The sequence below is a fragment of the Porites lutea genome, chromosome 13 (assembly GCF_958299795.1).
Source record: "Porites lutea chromosome 13, jaPorLute2.1, whole genome shotgun sequence".
Taxonomy (NCBI): Eukaryota; Metazoa; Cnidaria; class Anthozoa; order Scleractinia; family Poritidae; genus Porites; species Porites lutea.
In genome coordinates, this window is record NC_133213.1 from 2977432 (window position 1) to 2997751 (window position 20320).

The following is a 20320-nucleotide window of genomic DNA, read 5'->3' on the forward strand; positions in this document are numbered from 1 at the left end:
AATAGCGTTCTTGCCAACAGTGAGGTTTTCGGCTTGGCCTCGAATCTTGTATTTTCAACTCTCATCTTCTTAAACTCATCTCTTAACCCGTTCCTGTACTGTTGGAGGATCAAAGAAGTGGGACAAGCCGTGAAGGCCACAATCAAACAGTTGTATTGTAATTGTTTACGCTGAGTTCCAAACCTCGGCGACCGATTTATGGAGAAACAGTCTGATTGTATAATCGCTTTTCAATCAAACAAGTATATTTTAAAAGAAGGACGTACTAGAGATATTATAGCTGATAACATGGTACACAATAATCGGTTGTTTCATCTTTTATGGAATTGGTTTCAGGAAATGCGAGCTTTCTAGTAGATATAAGCTTACAGAAAATTGTCAATATGAGCCTTATAATACATGTGAAGAACGCCACGATATAAATTGGGAATAAAACTGATTGTGACTGGATTAATGTTCGGGGTTGGTTGAACTCGCAACTAGCTGGCTAAGCGAAGAGGTACCGTGTCTTGCCACGCTGAGCAAATAAAGAGATCTCTCTTTGCTTTATCTTGCTATTTATGAGTCGACTTAAATGGGATAAGCCGACTTAGTAGCCAAGCTGATGGTGAGCATTTTAATAGGTTTCTCCAGTTTGGGAAGCATAATTACATTCTTTTTAAAACAGCCACGCCAATAGTCTTAAAAATTTTCCCTTTGAGTTGGTGCAATTTCTCAAAACAATTAAGATCCATTTTTAAAGTCCATGGCTTTAGGGAAACTTCCGCATGCTTCGGTATTGTGAGTCCTTTTCTTAATTAATTTTTTTGAAATTAAATAAAGAAATAGCTGTCTTATTCTCCTGTGTTTTGCGGTGTTCTCTTCTCTTTGAATACACAAAGTCCTTCCAAATCATCCATTGTCGGTATTACCTGCGGAAACAAATGTCAAAAATTTCAGCCACAAAGACCTACGAGGTTTTGTTCGTATGAGCGGCTCTCTTGTTTTTTTTCCCTTTTTTTGTTCCCTTTTTTTCGTTATGTGTCAAAAAGTCAAGCGTAGACTTGTCGTTAGGTCGAATGATGACCGTCGTCATTCTACTACGATTTTTAGCGAGAGTGTCGCAGTGACGGAGATAAGTAAGCAAATAGTAGAAGTTTTATCATTTTGCGATCGCGAGAGAGCTTAACCTCTTTTTATAAAACGAATCTTGTTAACTTTCTGGTGAAAAAACAAAAAACAAAACAAAACAAAAAAAACCGTGAAGCTTTCCGGGATGAACAGTTTTTTTGAGAATACGCAAACAAACTATAAGTTCGATCTCGTCCTCGTCCTAAAATTTAAAGGTTTTAACTCTGCATAAGGGTTACGTGATGGGAAACGGAAGAAGTAGCAAATGATCACAGGTACCCCAAGCTCACGAAAAAAAATCGTTGTTTCGTAACAGAACTATTATGTGGGTTTGTATGGGGATTTTAGCGATCGTTATTTAGGCCACTAAGATAGACATGAAAATACACCAAAAATTCTTACCTTGCCTCCCTGTTTTATTCATGGTATGGTATTAGCATCGCATAGAGAGGGTAGAACTAAAACTCGCTAAAATCGCCGTGAAATGGCCAGAAATGCTAGGAACATACATGAATAATACAAGCAGGCAAGGTAAAAAATTATTGATGTATTTTTATTTTTTATTTTAGTACCCTGACTAACTATCGCTAAAATCCCCTTACCAACCTTTATAATATTTCTGATTTCTGTTACTCAACAACGACTCTCACTCCGGAGCTTTGGGAACCTGTGGCGTAACTTGGCGTAAATTGCATGTGGTGCGGGGTTTTTTCAAGCTGGATTTTAATTTTCGATTTTAGCGGCAGCTAATCTACGTGGCTTCATTAACCATTCTAAAATGTCTTATTTGCCTTCAAGCAAATGACTGAATGATTTTGTAATCGTCTGCCGTGTGATAAAAAATGAATTGTCTTTTCAGCGCCATATCATGATGTGAAATAACACTGCTACTGATGTGTTAGAAATCTCACAGCAAACACAAGACAATATAAATTTTTGCACTTCTGTAGAAGCAAAAATAAATTAAACTTCTTTTTATCCTTGTGTTAATTATAAAACTGTTTTATTGAAAATGCAAGTGTTCGTGGTCTTTACAGGCTCAGAGTTTCGGGGCAATAAAACAAAAGATATATATTTATTCATGACTGAACTTCCAGGTGATTCCTATTGTTTCATTTCCCCGAGCTTTGGGGTGACGTGTGGTCTGTCTAACAACCTCGTTCCTAGAGTCGAACGAGAACAAGGTTGATTGAGTATCCCTAAGCTTATTAATAATTCAAGAAGAGAAAACAAAAACAAGCAAATCATTACCGTAACGAAGGTTGAAAAAAATTAATTACCACAAAATTTTGCGCACTTTTATTGCTTTGAATTTCTTCAAGAATTATTGTTCATTGAGAAGTTGTATTTGGCAAACACAACATTTAGTGTTTTATCTGATATCCAGACGCCTTTAAGTCGCTCCTTTCTTTAATGATGTTCGGCTCAACCTAGTACCTAGCCGTTCTCGCCTAGGTCAATCCTGGACTCTACGTGAGCTGTGACGTCACCGAGAAGGACCTTTCCGAGACTTGGTCTCATACCCACCCTTTCCCAGACTTCGAGTGGACACTGGGGCAAGAGGGAAAGCCTAAGGCCTAATAAATTGTGTCCTGCCCAGGCGAGCTGTGACGTCTTAAACAGTCACCCCCACTTACGTACCTCATCTCTCTCTGGCACTTCCTCATCTATCTCATTAACTTTGTCCCGCCATCTGGTCAGTTCCGCAGACGCTGAAATGACCAAACGTAAAAGTTATTCAGTCGTCCATAGCATGACTCTGCTAGACAGTCCATCAGTGTTTCACATGTACGATGCACATGATCATTGCCAGTATGATCACTACTTCTTTCCCGTCTTCAGTCTCCTTGCGTCCTCAGAGAGATGTGGTCCCTGATTCGCCCCATGTATTAGAGGTAATCAAAACAGTCTTGTGTTCTGGATTCCATGTTATGGCTCTTGATGCTGTAGATTAATTTGATTCCAAGTACTGGATTCCGGATTCCTTGTCAGTTTACAGCAAGAAACCCCAAAGTGTGACCTCTTTTAATTAATTCACATTCTTTCATGCGGACATTAACCAATCGGAAGTCGAGGACAGTTTCCAGCTGGCTTCTGACTGGATTAAATCTGCACGAAAGAAAGTGAATGAATTAAAAGCGGTCACACTTTTGGGCTCCTTGCTGTAATCTTTAGTCTTTAATCATGGTAATTGCCACTAGCGTTACAAATAATGCTAATCCGGCAATGGAGCGGCTAGCGGTCGCTTAATTTCATGGTATCCAAAAAATGAAAAAACAACGATGTCAATTATATTATTATGTTGAATTAGTAGACACTCTTCGGATGAATTCTGGGTACGATGAAGAACTAACAACGTCAGCTGACAAAGCGTTCCATACGGTGATTGCTCTTACATAAAAAGAGTGTTTGTAAGCGTCAACTTAAGAGGATGAGAGTCTGATCTTAAAGTCGTGACTGGCCCTTGTACGGCCATACGCAGGCATGGAGATGAGGTCATAGGGAAGGAAGATGTTGACTTGACCTCTATGTATTTTATAAAACATGCCGAGACCTCATATCCTGCGCCTTGACTGCAGTGAAGGCCAGTTCAAATCAGTAAGCATTCACGAAACGCTACTATAGTCAAGTAATACATCAAGAATGAGACGCAGTATTTCATCGCCAGATGAAACACAGCTCAACACCGAGAAGAGAGTTGAAAATACGACGCGCAGCGGAAAATTTTTGACGAACTTCGAGGTGTTTCATCTGGTGATGAAACACTGTCGAATGCTTGATATTACTTCTCAAACAAAAGGATTTTAGAAGGAGAAATTAAGGATGCAAAAATGAGCTGTTTTTCATTTTATTTCCAAACACTCATTAAACATTAATGTCATTTGTATTTTCTTTACGAATTATTAATGAGTTTAAGGTTTCAGAGTCTCAGACTGTCTTGGATTACTTTACGTGGGGCTATATATCTTTCATTTGGCCTTTCCGCCTAAAAACGGAACCGGTGTGTACAGGTATTAACATTGTTATTAATTATTTTGGTTGATCTTTATCCATTAATTATTGTTATTTAAGAATTTCAAAATTTCCCGAAGAATACTTTTGATGGCGTATCGAATATGTCTCATCTTCCAACAGTAAATCAGCGGATTGAGGGAAGAATTGAGAAACAACAATGTCAAAGTATAGAGAGACAAATGTTCTACCACCCCGGATTGTTTATTGCTACCTTTTGCAGCCGTAGCAATTGCAAGGGTATTTGGCAAATAACAAGCCACAAAAATTAGGTTCACCAAAAATGAAACTCGCGCAGCCTTCAAAGAAGAGTTCAAGAAATGTGAATCAGATGTTCTACCACGTTGAGAGATGCCGGATGCGGCTTGAAGTGTTTGGATTAGAGTTTTATGGCGTCGCGCCACTAACCAAATCTTGCAATAAAAAAATACTGTACCTATGGAGCAAAGAGCAACAATAGCTACAGCAAAGACGACTCTTACAGCTTTTGGAATCCAGAAACTAGCCATCGAAGTAAAAGCACTGAAAAGCCAAATCAGGATCGCAAGAGCAACGACACGCCTGTGGGTCACAAGTTGATTGTATCTGAGATGAAGACGAATCGCCAAGAATCGGTCCACAGTAAGGGCTGAAACACCAAGGAAAGAAGCATAAAAGAAAACAACGCCTGTTTTGTGTATTGCACTGCAAATATTATGGTACGAGTTGCTGTCAGTGTCTGATTGCAACTCCATGACAAGACGTGATATCTGCAAAGGCTGGACAACCAAACCGATTCCAAGATCAGAAACGGCCAAACTCAAAAGCAGTGTTTTTAAAGGCTTGGGCAAAGAAAAAGTCTTTCTCAGCGGCAGAATTGTTAAAATGTTCAACATGATTGCAGTGTAAGACAAAAAGGCGTTAAAGATACAGGTCACGGCGCGCGATGTAAAGAGACCTCCAGATTCCGTCATTCTTTGATTATAGTTCCGAAAGTCATGGAGGTCGACTATTTTCGGCTTGTTATTCTTCTTTCTAGCCAAAAAACGTTCTAAGGCTAATCAGCGGCTGTGTTCTACAACACACGCATTGGTTAGGGACACGGGCCTCACCGCGCGGGGGCGTTCAATTCAACGTCTTGCCGAGCTGGGCAATTAACGAGATGTCTGTTTATTTTTTTTTTCTTGTAATCCATAAGTCGACCTTAATTGCCAGCCGAGCTGATCATAATGATGGACTGAGCATTTCAAGTTTCTCCACGTAAGGCACTATAATTACTTTCTTTCCACCACTTCCGGAGAAAACGCACAGGTGCACCAAATGTGGGTTTAAATTTGAATATTAAAGGCTTTTTTAGTGTTAATAGGAAACGGAGGAAGTAGCAAATAATCACAGGTACCCCAAGCTCACGAAAGAAAATCGTTGTTACGTAACAGAACTATTATATGGGTTATGTATGGGGATTTTAGCGATCGTTATTTAGGCCACTAAAATAGAAATGAAAATTCACCAAAAATTCTTGCCTCTCCTCCCTGTTTTATTCATGGTATGGTCTTTGCATTGCATAGAGAGAGCAGGTGAACAACGGCAGAACTAAAACTCACTAGAATCGCGCTGACTGGGCCAGGAATACTAGGAACATGCCATGAATAAAACAAGCAGGCAGGATAAGAAGTTTTGATATATTTTTATTTTAGTGCCCTGACTAACTATCGCTAAAATCCCCTTACAAACCTTTATAATATTTCTGATTTCTGTTACCCAGCAACGATTCTCGCTCCGGAGCTTGGGGTAACTGTGGCGTAACTAGTCGTAAATTGCATGTGGTGCGGGGTTATATCAAGCTGGATTTTAATTTTCGATTTTAGCTGAAGCTAATCTACGTGGTTTCATTAACCATTCTAAAATGTTTTATTTGCCTTCAAGACAATGACTGAATGATTTTGTAATCGTCTGCCTTGTGATAAAAAATGAATCGTCTTTTCAGCGCCATATCATGATGTGAAATAGCACTGCTACTGATGTGTTAGAAATCTCACAGCAAACTCAAGACAATATAAATGTTTGCACTTCGATAGAAGCAAAAATAAATTAAATTTCTTTTGTATTGTACCACTTAAAGAAAAAGAAAGTGATCCTTGTGTTAATTATAAAACTGTTTTATTAAAAATGCAAGTGTTCGTGGTCTTTACAGGCTCAGAGTTTTGGGGCAATAAAACAAAAGATATATTTTTATTCATGACTGAACTTCCAGGTGATTCCTATTGTTTCATTTCCCCAAGCCTTGGGGTGACGTGAATTATTGCAGTGGTCTGTCTAACGACCTCGTTCCCAGAGTCCTTAAACTCTACTTCCTCCGTCGAGCAAGAACAAGGTTGATTGAGTATTCCTAAGGTCATTAATAATTCATAAAAAGAAAGCAAAAACAGGAAATTACTACCGTAACGGAGGTTGGAAAAAATTAATTACCATAAAATTTTGCGAACTTTTCTTGTTTTTAATTTCTTCAAGAATCATTGTTCGTTGACAAGCTGTATTAAACACAACATTTAGTGTTTTATCTGATATCCAGAGGCCTTTAGCTGAGAATTTAGGACATCATCACACAGAATGCATTTGCTTGACATTTTATCATCTTCTCCTCACTACTTCTATAGTAAATGAATAGGGGCGACAACGGAGAATTTTAATTTTGATCCTAGGATTTGAAAGGTTAAGGATGATGACGTTGATCGCTCTTCATGATCTTTCCTGCATTAGTTAAAATTAATACTTACATAACAAATCGTGCATCATTCTTTCTTAATTTAAAATTAATATTTTTGTGAGGTTTATTAATCGATTCGCCAGAAAATTCTACCTTAAGTCAGACTGTTATACATGTTATGTCATTCAAAATGATAATCATAGAAAACCAAGAACTTTTAATTTATAGGTTACAGGTGTACGAAGTTATCTGCATACTATTGTTCTCAGATTAAAGTTCTAACTTCCGCCAATTTTTTGTCACCCAAATAAAACTGCAATTTATAATACAAACCTAATAGCAAAAGCTACAATACGTTTGGCGTTTTTATATGTAATAAAGGACGAATAAGGCCATCAAGAACGAATAAATCGGGAGACAAACAAATGTTTAGGTCTAACTATCGTTTAAATATGACACAAGAAAACCGTTATAATTTCCTACACGATGCGTATACAGAGATCAGAGAGGTCATGCCATTTTTCAAAGGCTGAATCAAGTTTGTAAAATTTAGCCTTCTTGAATCTGGTACTGACTTGCGAATTTGTCGCACTGAATGTTCTTGATAGCGCATCGGATTTCTCTAAACTTCCAGCAGTAAACCAGAAGAAAAAGGGATGCACTCAAATTTAACAGAGTCCGAGCGTAAATTAAGAAATGTTCTTTCATCCTATTCATCTGTCCGACCAGGAACACAATAACGATTGGCAAATGGCAGGCCAAAAACAACAGATAGATGTAAAGTTTAGCCTTCCTGAATCTGATTCTGACTTGCGAATTTGTCGCGCAGAATGTTCTTGATAGCGCATCGGATGTGTCTAAACTTCCAGCAGTAAACCAGAGGAACGAGGGATGAGCTCAAATATAACAGTGTCCGAGCGTAAATCAACAAATGTTTCCTCTTATTCACCTGTGGCCCAAACAGGATGTCAATAGCGATTGGCAAATGACAGGCCAAAAACAACAGATATACATAAAATGTACCAACTGCTGTTTTTCTCAGTCTTTCGAAATTTGAGTGACTTTCTACGTTCGGTGCCACTGCTTCGACTGGCTGTGCATGAACCTGAACGGTGTGGCGACGTACGACTGTGGAAATCTTGAAATAGATTAGACCCATAGTAAGGAGACAAACCAATCCCACAGTCATCCCAATAAGGCTACAAACATTTTTGCTGCTCAAAACACCGGTTAGGGCTAGGCAAGCACTGAGAATCCAGTTTAAGATCACTGCAGCTACAACACGCTTGTACGTCACAATTTCTTGGTAGGTGAGAAGTTCCTGGTGTTTGAGGTGAAGGTGGATAGCAAGGAATCTGTCAACGCTGATAGTTGTGACACCGAAGAATGAAGCATAACCAAGGGTCCTTCCTATGAGGCGCAGAGCTCTATCTGTATCGTTAAAAGTTTCCTGGTCGTCAGTTTGTGGTATTTGCATAATCATGCGAGCGATGTACAAAGGCTGGACAACTAATCCAAAACCAAGATCAGAAACAGCCACGCTAAGGATCAATGCTTTCAGAGTCTTTGGCAGTGATGAAGTCCTTCGCAGGGCGAATATTAAGATGATGTTCAACATGATTGTTGTGTAACATGAGAAGGAATTGACTACAACGGTTATGATGAGGCAGGGAGAGAAATCTGCTGCCTCTTTCATTGTGTATTATAACTTCGTTTTTCCAAGAGAACGGGAGCGGAGTCAGGAATGCATGCTTTCTTGAATAAGTTTACGTTTATGAGGAAGACGTCGGATGAAGGACTCTCTCCCTCCACGAACACCTCTTCTTAGAGGTGTTCAAAACCGGAGTCCAGATGGCCTTGAAAGATGCAACAAGGAACTGCTTAATTATAAGGATCGAACAGTGGTCCTAAAGCTCGCATGATGTAACCTTATTGCTGACGTTTTGAAACATTGTTGCAAACTGGGGTAAATTTGGACGTTTAAAAATTTGAGAACCTCTGAACGTCAAGGCAATTTTATTAAAAGTCCATATCCAATAAACATTCGTCGTTTAAAGGCGGCGTGCGTTATCGCGTATTTTTTTCACATTTTGTTTAGTCAAATGGTGTCCGCTAACACAAAATAAAAATTACAGTTCTTCCTAAAAGCCTCAGAAAAACGAATAAACGAAAAGATTAGTTTAACTTCGTATTCTCCATCTGTCTTGCTTGAAGTCTACGATTATTCTAGAGAAAGAAAGTTGATGCTCATTTAAAAAAAGGGAAACAAAATGATTGATCACTATACTCGTTTAAAAGAAAATGAAGATTATCTCTCTAGGGAGCTTCAGCTTTAAGGTAAAAGGCGTCATGTTTTAATGTGCGCGGTCTAATCATGGATGTAATTATGTGCAGTAAGGATGTGCAATGCAATAATAAGGAAAAAACTTAATCGTGGTAAGTCTCGTGATCCAGCTTAATGAAGGACGAGTCAATCAAATGATGCGAACGTAGGTAGCAAAAATTCAGCTTTTGTGCTTGAAAAAAAAAAAGGTTAAATCAAGAGCAAAATTCAACAGATACCTCGAATCTGTAATATTAAGTTACACCCTCCGGCTCCACGCCTGTTTTTTGCCAGGTCACACCTATGAAACAGCAAATAATTCACAGGGCTTCCAGTGGGTTAATGTGTTGTTTGTGTAAATGCGTTATTTGTCGTAGTCAACAATTTCCATGTAATAAGCTCTTAAAGAAGCGGTATGTCATACCACGCTACAATAACTTGTGTGCTGTCAAGGTTAAATTGTTATTAACTTTTCTCTGACATTAACTTCATCTAACTTTTATCTCGATATTAGCTTTTCTCTGTTCTGCTTGACAAAGGTAGAACACCTCCGTTTTTAACCCATCAAGAGTGATCAGCAACACATTTCTCCTTGCAATATTGGTGACAAGATTTAAGGGTATGATCAAAAAAGATATGATGTGCTGATACTTCAACAACTCGGCCCCCAATTACTTCAGGGAAAACGCGGCACGAAATGAGAATTTAAATTTTGATATTAGGGGCTTTTTTACCGTTAATAGGAAACGGGGGAAGTAGCAAATGATTAATTTGCAAATGTAACTACATGTACTAGTCGTAGATTGCATGCGGTGCGGTGAATTTGGAGTAAAACTTTCGATTAACATTCACCTGAACCAAGAGCCATAATAGGACAGAGAGGGACACTCAGGGCGTTGGCCGGGATATCTTAATCCCAAAAAAGTTATTTTTAGAACTATGCGGACCACGCGGAAACAGATTCCGGTAAACTGATTGACTTCCGGAAGACTCGCTTTCACGATTCAGCGCGCGAAAGCGAGGCGGCGTCAACAAATAAAAAAAATGGCGGCCTAAGTGGAGGGACGATGTGGAGTTGATAAATTGTCCTTCTTCAACGAAGAACCTACCATAGAAACTGGTTAAAACTTCAAACACAAAAGGGTCCTTTACAAGCAACGGTAGAAATCGGTTAAAGCGACCCCGTGACCATCGTTTTTGTTTGAACAGCTGGAAAGAGGACAAGTAGCGTTGCGACCCGGATAAGCGTTACCGTTTAAGTGACCATGTGGACGTATTTTCTATTGAAAGAGGAAGAAATAGAACGTATAAAGGTTTCCAGTATTAATGTCAAGGACATGACCGGGCAGGCGGGAATCTTGTGGAACACACCTTTTCCTGCTTGACTGATATTTTGTTCCGCACTTCACATTGGACAATTAGCAATTATTGTTTATTGAACACGAGGTTAATAGAAGCGGAATATTCGGTAAACAATAGGTTGATCTTTACAGAATTTTCAAACATTGCAAATCAAATAGGAAACAATAGCCTACATGGAATCGCCAGAAGTTTAAATTCAGCTGTAAATTGTACTTCCAAACCTAAGAAGAAAAGTAGCGCTTTGTTTTCATCTGTCGACTCGCCAAGTTAGGGAAAAAGGTATTTTGTGCAGTTAATTTGTGTTGTTCTTCGTTAGTGCAGACAATGGTGGCCCGCTTGCTCGAGGTAAGGAACCGTTTCTCTGTAGTTTTCTCTGTCCTGATGAATTTATAACTGAAATCTCGAGATTTCGTTAAGATTTGCTTTCATTTTTTTCCTCATAAGTCAGTTGAATTTGATGTCGGGGGAAAATTTGTCTTTAAATGTTGAGTTTACACACCTCTTCTACTCCGTTTAAACTGTAATTGTCAACATTCCATCGAGCAAAAAATAATGCTAAAGTTAATCTGAAAACGGTCCGTGTAACTTTGAGGTCCTTTCATACCTTCAAAAAATGGACCCTAGAATTTTGCCGAATTCCAAAGGTTCTTACTCTAAGAAAAATTGGCAAAACAACGAGCTCACGAATTATTTACTCGCGAGGCTAAAACACTACAAAGATCACTGAGTGTGTATCCTGAAACCGATTTTTGCTTGTAAAAGCTTTATTTGTGTAAGGTTATTCGTGTTTTTCATGTTGCAAACGGTGTTGAAATAAATACGACAGTATGATAATCTCATCTGGAGTTTATTTACTTTATGTGGTTTTATTTATGTGGTTTTACCAAGCCTCATAGTTTTCTCATACACCTGTAATAATTAACCTTTACAGATCCTGCACCACAATGTATAGGTAAGATTTCCATGCAACCCCAAACATTTGTGTGTTAAATAATATAAGCTTACTACATGGATAGCAATAACGATAAGTGTCTTGTCAGCGCCAAATGATGATGTGAAATAACTGCTACCAAAACAATATTTTGGCGTCTGACATATAATTGTCACTTTGAATTATCACTTTGAATAATCATCAATTAAGGCTAAACAGTCATAAAGGACGGTTTTCTAGCCTACCGGCCCAATATTTGTTATTTTGTCAGAGTACAGCATATATAACTGAAAGGCAGTCGCGCCCTATAGATGGGAAACTCAACCGAAGATAGGAACGCTATCTCCTCCGAGGCATTTTATCTGGCGACAGTGACTATAACCCTTAATATTCTTCTTTCCATTACGGCATCTCTGGGAAACACTCTGATCCTGATTGTTCTTCGCAAGGTAACTTCTCTTCATTCACCAACGAAACTGTTGTTTCAATGCCTGGCGATCACTGATTTTGCCGTTGGTCTCATTTCGCAGCCACTCTATGTCATCTACCTCTTTCTGATAAACTACAACCTTAAGCTTTGGAATATCATCTCTATTCTCCACGATATAACATGGGCTTTATCAATGTGCCTTTCTGGAGTTTCCGTACTCACAACGACTGCTCTAAGTGTGGACAGACTTCTCGCCCTTTTGTTGAAGCTAACTGTACAGGCACGTTGTAACAGTTAAGCGGGCTCGTGCAGTTGTTTTCTGCTTCTGGTTAATTCCTGTTTTGGGCATTTTCGAGTTCTTGTTCTGGGATACAAACATCGCCGTGGCAACACTTTCAGTCTCCGCAATGCTTTGTATCGTTACCTCACTTCTTTCTTACACCATCATATTTATCAAGTTGCGTCTACATCAAGCTACTGTGCACCCTACTGTGCAATGCAATGTTCATCATGGGCAACCAATCGGAGGGGGATTTCCGGCGTTGAACATAGCACCGTTTCAAAAAACCGTTACCAGCATAGCTTTGGTGCAGTCGGCGTTAGTTATATGCTATATCCCACTTGTTATTTTAAATGCGATATTACTGTTGAATAGCGTTCTTGCCAACAGTGAGGTTTTCGGCTTGGCCTCGAATCTTGTATTTTCAACTCTCATCTTCTTAAACTCATCTCTTAACCCGTTCCTGTATTGTTGGAGGATCAAAGAAGTGGGACAAGCCGTGAAGGCCACAATCAAACAGTTGTATTGTAATTGTTTACGCTGAGTTCCAACCCTCGGCGACCGATTTATGGAGAAACAGTCTGATTGTATAATCGCTTTTCAATCAAACGAGTATATTTTAAAAGAAGGACTTACTAGGGATATTATAGCTGATAACACGAGTGGTACACAATAATCGTTTGTTTCATCTTTTATGGAATTGATTTCAGGAAATGCGAGCTTTCTAGTAGATGTAAGCTTACAGAAAATTGTCAATATGAGCCTTATAATACATGTAAATAACTCCACGATATAAACTGGGAATAAAACTGATTGTGACTGGATTAATGTTCGGGGTTGGTTGCACGCGCAACTCGCTGGCTAAGTGAAGAGGTACCGTGTCTTGCCACGCTGAGCAAATAAACAGATGTCTCTTTGCTTTATCTTGCTATTTATGAGTCGACTTAAATGGGATAAACCGACTTAGTAGCCATGCTGATGGTGAGCATTTTAATAGGTTTCTCCAGTTTGGGAAGTATAATTACATTCTTTTTAAAACAGCCACGCCAATAGTCTTAAAAATTTTCCCTTTAAGTTGGTGCAATTTGTTTTCTCAAAACAATTAAGATCCATTTTTAAAGTCCATGGCTTTAGGGAAACTTCTGCATGCTTCGGTATTGTGAGTCCTTTTCTTTATTAATTTTTTTTGAAATTAAATAAAGAAATAGCTTTCTTATTCTCATGTGTATTGCGATGTCCTCTTCTCTTTGAATGCACGAAGTCCTTTTAAACCATCCGTTGTCGGTATTACCTGCGGAAACAAATGTCAAAAATTTCAGCCACAAGGACCTACGAGGTTGTGTTCGTATGGGCGGCCCTCTTTTTAAAATTTGTTCTCTTTTTTTCGTTATGTGTCAAAAAGTCAAGCGTAGACTTGTCGTTAGGTCGAATGATGACCGTCGTCATTCTACTACGATTTTTAGCGAGAGTGTCGCAGTGACGGAGATAAGTAAGCAAATAGTAGAATTTTATCATTTTGCGATCGGGAGAGAGCTTAACCTCTTTTAATAAAACGAATCTTGTTCACTTTCTGGTGAAGAAACAAAAACAAAACTAAAAAAATAGTCAAGCTTTCCGGGATGAACAGTTTTTCTGAGAATACGGCAACAAACTATAAGTTCAATCTCGTCCTCGTCCTAAAATTTAAAGGTTTTAACTGTGCATAAGGGTTACGTAATGGGAAACGGAAGAAGTAGCAAATGATCACAGGTACCGCAAGCTCACGAAAGGAAATCGTTGTTACGTAACAGAACTATATATAGGTTTGTATGGGGATTTTAGCGATCGTTATTTAGGCCACTAAAATAGAAATGAAAATACACCAAAAATTCTCACCTTGCCTCCCTGTTTTATTCATGGTATGGTCTTGGCATCGCATAGAGAGAGAAGAAATAAAACTCGCTAGAATCGCGCTGAAAATTAAAAGGCCAGGAATGTTAGGAACATACATGAATAAAACAAGCAGGCAAGGTAAGAAGTTTTGATGTATTTTTATTTTTTATTTTAGTGCCCTAAATAACTATCGCTAAAATCCCCTTACCAACCCTTATAATATTTCTGATTTCTGTTACGCAACAACGATTCTCACTCTGGAGCTTGGGGTACCTGTGGCGTAACTTGTCGTAAATTGCATGTGGTGTGGGGTTATATCAAGCTGGATTTTAATTTTCGATTTTAGCTGCAGCTAATCTTCGTGGCTTCATTAACCATTCTAAAATGTTTTATTTGCCTTCAAGACAATGACTGAATGATTTTGTAATCGTTTGCCTAAAAAATGAATTGTCCTTTCAGCGCCATATCACGATGTAAAATAGCACTGCTACTGATGTGTTAGAAATCTCACAGCAAACACAAGACAATATAAATGTTTGGACTTCGATAGAAGCAAAAATAACTTAAACTTCTGTTTTATTGTACCACTTAAAGAAAAAGAAATTGATTCTGTGTTAATTATAAAACTGTTTTATTGAAAATGCAAGTGTTCGTGGTCTTTACAGGCTCAGAGTTTTGGGGGCAATAAAACAAAAGATATATATTTATTCATGACTGAACTTCCAGGTGATTCCTATTGTTTCATTTCCCCAAGCCTTGGGGTGACGTGTGAATTATTGCAGTGGTCTGTGTAACGACCTTGTTCCCAGAGTCCTTAAACTCGACTTCCTCCGTCGAGCGAGAATAAGGTTGATTGAGTATTCCTAAGCTCATTAATAATTCAAGAAAAGAAAAGAAAAACAAGTAAATCACTACCGTAACGGAGGTTGGAAAAAATTAAGTACCATAAAATTTTGCGAACTTTTATTGCTTTGAATTTATTTAAGAATTATTGTTCATTGAGAAGCTGTATCAAACACAACATTTAGTGTTTTATCTGATATCCAGACGCCTTTGAGTCGCTCCTTTCTTGAATGATGTTCGGCTCAGCCTAGTACCTAGCCGTTCTCGGCTAGGTCAATCCTGGACTCTACGTAGGCTGTGACGTCACCGAGAAGGACCTTTCCGAGACTTGGTCCCTTGCCCACCCTTTCCAAGATTTCGCGTGGATACTGGGGTAAGAGGGAACGCCTGAGGACTAATAAGTTGTGCCCTGCCCAGGCGAGCTGTGACGTCTTGAACAGTCGTCACAGTTGCGTACCTCAGCACTCTCTGGCACTTCCTCATCAATCTCATTAACTTTGTCCCGACATCTGGTCAGTTCTGCAGACGCTGGAATGACCAAACTTAAAAGTTATTCAGTCGTCCATAGCATGACTCTGCTAGACAGTCCATCAGTGTTTCACATGTACGATGCACATGATCATTGCCAGTATGATCACTACTTCTTTCCCGTCTTCAGTCTTCTTGCGTCCTCAGAGAGATGTGGTCCCTGATTCGCCCCATGTATTAGAGGTAATCAAAACAGTCTTGTGTTCTGGATTCCATGTTATGGCTCTTGATGTTGTAGATTAATTTCATTCCAGGTACTGGATTACGGATTCCTCAGTCAGTTTACAGCAAGGAACCCCAAAGTGTGACCTCTTTTAATTAATTCACATTCTTTCATGCAGACATTAACCAATCGGAAGTCGAGGACAGTTTCCAGATGGCTTCTGGATTCAATCTGCACGAAGGAAAGTGAATAAATTAAAGCGGTCACACTTTTGGGCTCCTTGCTGTAATCTTTAGTCAGTTTAATTATGGTAATTGCCACTAACGTTACAAATAATGCTAATCCGGCAATGGAGCGGCTAGCGGTCGCTTAATTTCATGGTATCCAAAAAATGAAAAGACAACGATGTAAATTCCATTATTATGTTGAATTAGTAGACACTCTTCGGATGAATTCTGGGTACGGTGAAGAACTAACAACGTCAGCTGATAACGCGTTCCATTCGGAGATTGCTCTTACATAAAAAGAGTGTTTGTAAGCGTCAACTTAAGAGGATGGGAGTCCGGAGGGGAGTCTGATCCTAAAGTCGTGACTGGCCCTTGTACGGCCATACGCAGGCATGGAGATGAGGTCATAGGGAAGGAAGATGTTGACTTGACCTCTATGTATTTTATAAAACATGCCGAGACCTCATATCCTGCGCCTTGACTGCAGTGAAGGCCAGTCCAAATCAGTAAGCATTCACGAAACGCTGCTATAGTCAAGTAATATATCAAGAATGAGACGCAGTCTTTCATCGCCAGATGAAACACAGTTAAACACCGAGAAGAGAGTTGAAAATACAACGCGCAGAGGAGTATTTTTGACGAACTTCGAGGTCTTTCATCTGGTGATGAAACAGTGTCGAATGCTTGATATTACTTCTTAAACAAAAGGATTTTAGAAGGAGAAATTAAGTATGCAAAAATGAGCAGTTTTTCATCTGATTTCCAAACACTCATTAAACATTAATTTTATTTGTATTTTCTTTACGAATTATTGATGAGTTTGAGAACAGGGCATGAAAGTTTCCGAGGCCCACACTGTCTTGGATTACCTTACGTGAGGCCATATGTGTTTCATTTGGCCTTCCCGCAAAAAAGCGGAACCAGTGTGTACAGGTATTAATATTGTTATTAATTATTTTGGTTGATCTTTATTCATTAATCATTGTTATTTAAGAATTTCAAAATTTCCCGAAGAATACTTTTGATGGCGTATCGAATATGTCTCATCTTCCAACAGTAAATCAGAGGATTGAGGGAAGAATTGAGAAACAACAATGTCAAAGTATAGAGAGACAAATGTTCTACCACCCCGGATTGTTCATTGCTACCTTTTGCAGCCGTAGCAATTGCAAGGGTATTTGGTAAATAACAAGCCACAAAAATTAGGTTCACCAAAAATGACACTCGCGCAGCCTTCAAAGAAGAGTTCAAGAAATGTGAATCAGATGTTCTACCACGTTGAGAGATGCCGTGTGCGGCTTGAAGTGTTTGGATTAGAGTTTTGTGGCGTCGCGCCACTAACCAAATCTTGTAATAAAAAGATACTGTACCTATGGAGCAAAGAGCAACAATAGCTACAGCAAAGACGACTCTTAAAGTTTTTGGAATCCAGACACTAGCCATCGAAGTAAAAGCACTGAAAAACCAAATCAGGATCGCAAGAGCAACGACACGCCTGTGGGTCACAAGTTCATTGTATCTGAGATGAAGACGAATCGCCAAGAATCGGTCCACAGTAAGGGCTGAAACACCAAGGAAAGAAGCATAAAAGAAAACAACGCCTGTTTTGTGTATTGCACTGCAAATATTATGGTACGAGTTGGTGTCATTGTCTGCTTGCAACTCCATGACAAGACGTGATATATGCAAAGGCTGGACAACCAAACCGATTCCAAGATCAGAAACGGCCAAACTTAAAAGCAGTGTTTTTAAAGGCTTGGGCAAAGAAGAAGTCTTTCTCAGCGCCAGAATTGTTAAAATATTCAACATGATGGCAGTGTAAGACAAAAAGGCGTTAAAGATACAGGTCACGGCGCGCGATGTAAAGAGACCTCCAGATACCGTCATTCTTCGATTATAGTTCCAAAAGTTATGAACGTCAACTATTTTAATTTCGCCTTGTTATTCTTCTATCTAGCCAAAAACTGTTCTAAGGCCAATCACCGGCTGTGCTCAACAACACAAGCATCGGTCAGGAACGTGAGCCTCACCGCGCGCGGGCGTTCAATTTAACGTCTTGCCAAGCTGGGAAAATAACGAGATGTCTCTCTATTGTTTTTCTTGTACTCCATAAATCGACTTTACGATTGGGGGAAGCCAGCCGCTCTGATCATGATGTTGGACTGAGCATTTGAAGTTTCTCCCCTTTAAGTGCCATAATTACTTTCTTTCTAATAAGGCAAAGACATTAGTGACTAAAATTTCACTTTGAGTTGGTGTCATTTGCTTTCTCAAAACAATTAAGCACAAAATAGAGTTGAAACTGACAGCTTCTTTATTGTTTTTACCATTTTCAGTTAAAGGCTTTCAATACTTACATGCAGGTGCAAAAAACAAGCTGTTTTATATAGCACAAATAAATTTACCATATTTAGCTGAGCAAAAGAGTAAGTTCAACTTTACACTCAATAAATGCAGAGATGATCACAGTTAAAAACGCAACTTATACTGTTGCTAATAGGAAGCCTGAAAAAAATTCAAGCTCTGCCATACCGGTGCAGCGCTCAAACCAATTGAGTTACCAAGCCAACTGGTTTGAAACTACCGGGGAAAGATCAAGATGAAACGATAAATTCATGTATTTAATATAATTATTTGAACTACGGGATAAAGGAACACATAAATGCATAAATACATGCAGAGAAGATCATCACAGTTAATGTGATGTCACTGTGATAATCAATCTTCTCTGCATTTATTTCTTCATCCGCAGTTCAAGTATATGAAATTCATATATTCATCATTTTAAACTCTATGTTTTAGAGTTAATCAATAATGCCGCTGATACGTTCAGCTGTACATTAAAACTGACTACTGCCGAAAACCCAGACATTCACCCTCGAGTCTTGATGCAAAGTGTATTGCCACCGATGCAACGTTCCTAACCAAAGATACGCGCGAAAATGGACAATAAACTGGTTGTTTTTCTGTACCGTGAGTCGTTTTATTCATTCATTCATTGAAATTAAATGAGGAACTTTTTTTTCTCATTCTCCCGTGTATTACGGTGTTCTCTTTTCTTTGAATGCTCGATAGTCCTTCCAGGCGATCCTTTGTTGGTATAACCTGGGAAAAAAATGTTAACATTTTCAGCCACAAGGAACTACGAGTGTTACAAATGATGCCGCGTTAAATCATGCCAATCACCCTCCTCCCCTTGTTTTTGTTCCCCTATTCTGGCGATACGAAGTGTCAAGCGTCGGTTGTCGTTAGGTCTGTATAGAGCGATTTTCGTATGACCTTGAGAAATGGTTTTGGTAAGTGTTCGCTATTTGTTTTATCAGCCAATGAATGAAAAGATCAAACATGGACTCTTCGTTTTCCCGCCAAAGAAAAACCAAATATGGAGAAGACATTGTTCGATAGGCCAATCGTGTTGCAGTATGACAACAAGGCGAAGTATCGATTGATTTCTAGAAAGTTCTTGGAGCATGAAGTTTTTTCAGCCGAGCGTTCGCTTATAACCAACAAAAAGCCACGCGCGTTGTATCCGTTCGATAAACCAATCAAATCGCTCTTTTTCCGTTTGTTTGTTGTTTCTCTTTTGTTCGCGAGTTTTCATTTCAAGGTCATACGAAAATCGCTCTATTCGGCTACACCAAGATAGTCTGAAACATCAGCCGTCTCATCGCCGGCGGAGACCACTAATAAATTCTACATCTAACATTCTCGCCCCCCGCCCTAGAGTTTACCAAATTTTGATGTGCCTGTGCGTGGCATGTCTCCTCAAATGACAAGGCATAAGTAAGGTCAACCTGGAGTTAAAATAACAACAACAACAACAACAACAACAACAAATAATGGTGTTGGTAAGTTTAGCAGAGTCGAACCTGGTGTAAGCGACAACTCAAAACGCCAATATTTAGTGGTCACTTACAAGAGGTTTTAATCCCGGAGTGCTTTGGGGTGTTCTAGTGTTCCGGGTATTTCTACATCCCGAGCGTGGCGAAAGTTAGTACCCAGCCGCATACTAGATTATCCGTTTTTTTTCCAAAGTGTTCCGGGTTGTCCCAGGGATGCTCTGGGGTGCTCCGGTGTTCCATATATTAGTGTACATCCCAAGCGTGGAGCAGTTAGAATTCACTGGCATGCAAGGTTAGCCGGGTTGTCCGAGGGACGTTCCGGAATGTTCCGGTGTTCCGGGTATTAGTACAACCCCTGTTTTATTCATGGTATGGTCTTAGGATCGCATAGAGAGAGCAGGTGAACAACGGCAGAACTAAAACTCGCTAGAATCGCGCTGAAATGGCCAGAAATGCTAGGATCATACATGAATAAAACAAGCAGGCAAGGTAAGAAGTTTTGAGGTATTTTTATTTTTTATTTTAGTGCCCTGGCTAACTATCGCTAAAATCCCCTAACCAACCTTTATAATATTTCTGATTTCTGTTACGCAACAACGACTCTCACTCCGGAGCTTGGGGTACTTGTGGCGTAACTAGTCGTAAATTGCATGTGGTGCAGGGTTATATCAAGCTGGATTTTAATTTTCGATTTTAGCTGCAGCTAATCTA

The 20320-nt window shown here is 39.2% G+C and overlaps 1 protein-coding gene across 1 annotated transcript; it reads right to left on the reverse strand.

Annotated features, from left to right (window-relative positions):
* Positions 1–16742: 16742 nt before the first annotated feature.
* LOC140923443 (melanocortin receptor 5-like) lies at positions 16743–17654 on the reverse strand. Its single transcript, XM_073373537.1, has one exon. The coding sequence runs from the start codon at positions 17652–17654 to the stop codon at positions 16743–16745; it is 912 nt and encodes a 303-aa protein (XP_073229638.1).
* Between the last annotated feature and the right edge of the window lie 2666 nt (positions 17655–20320).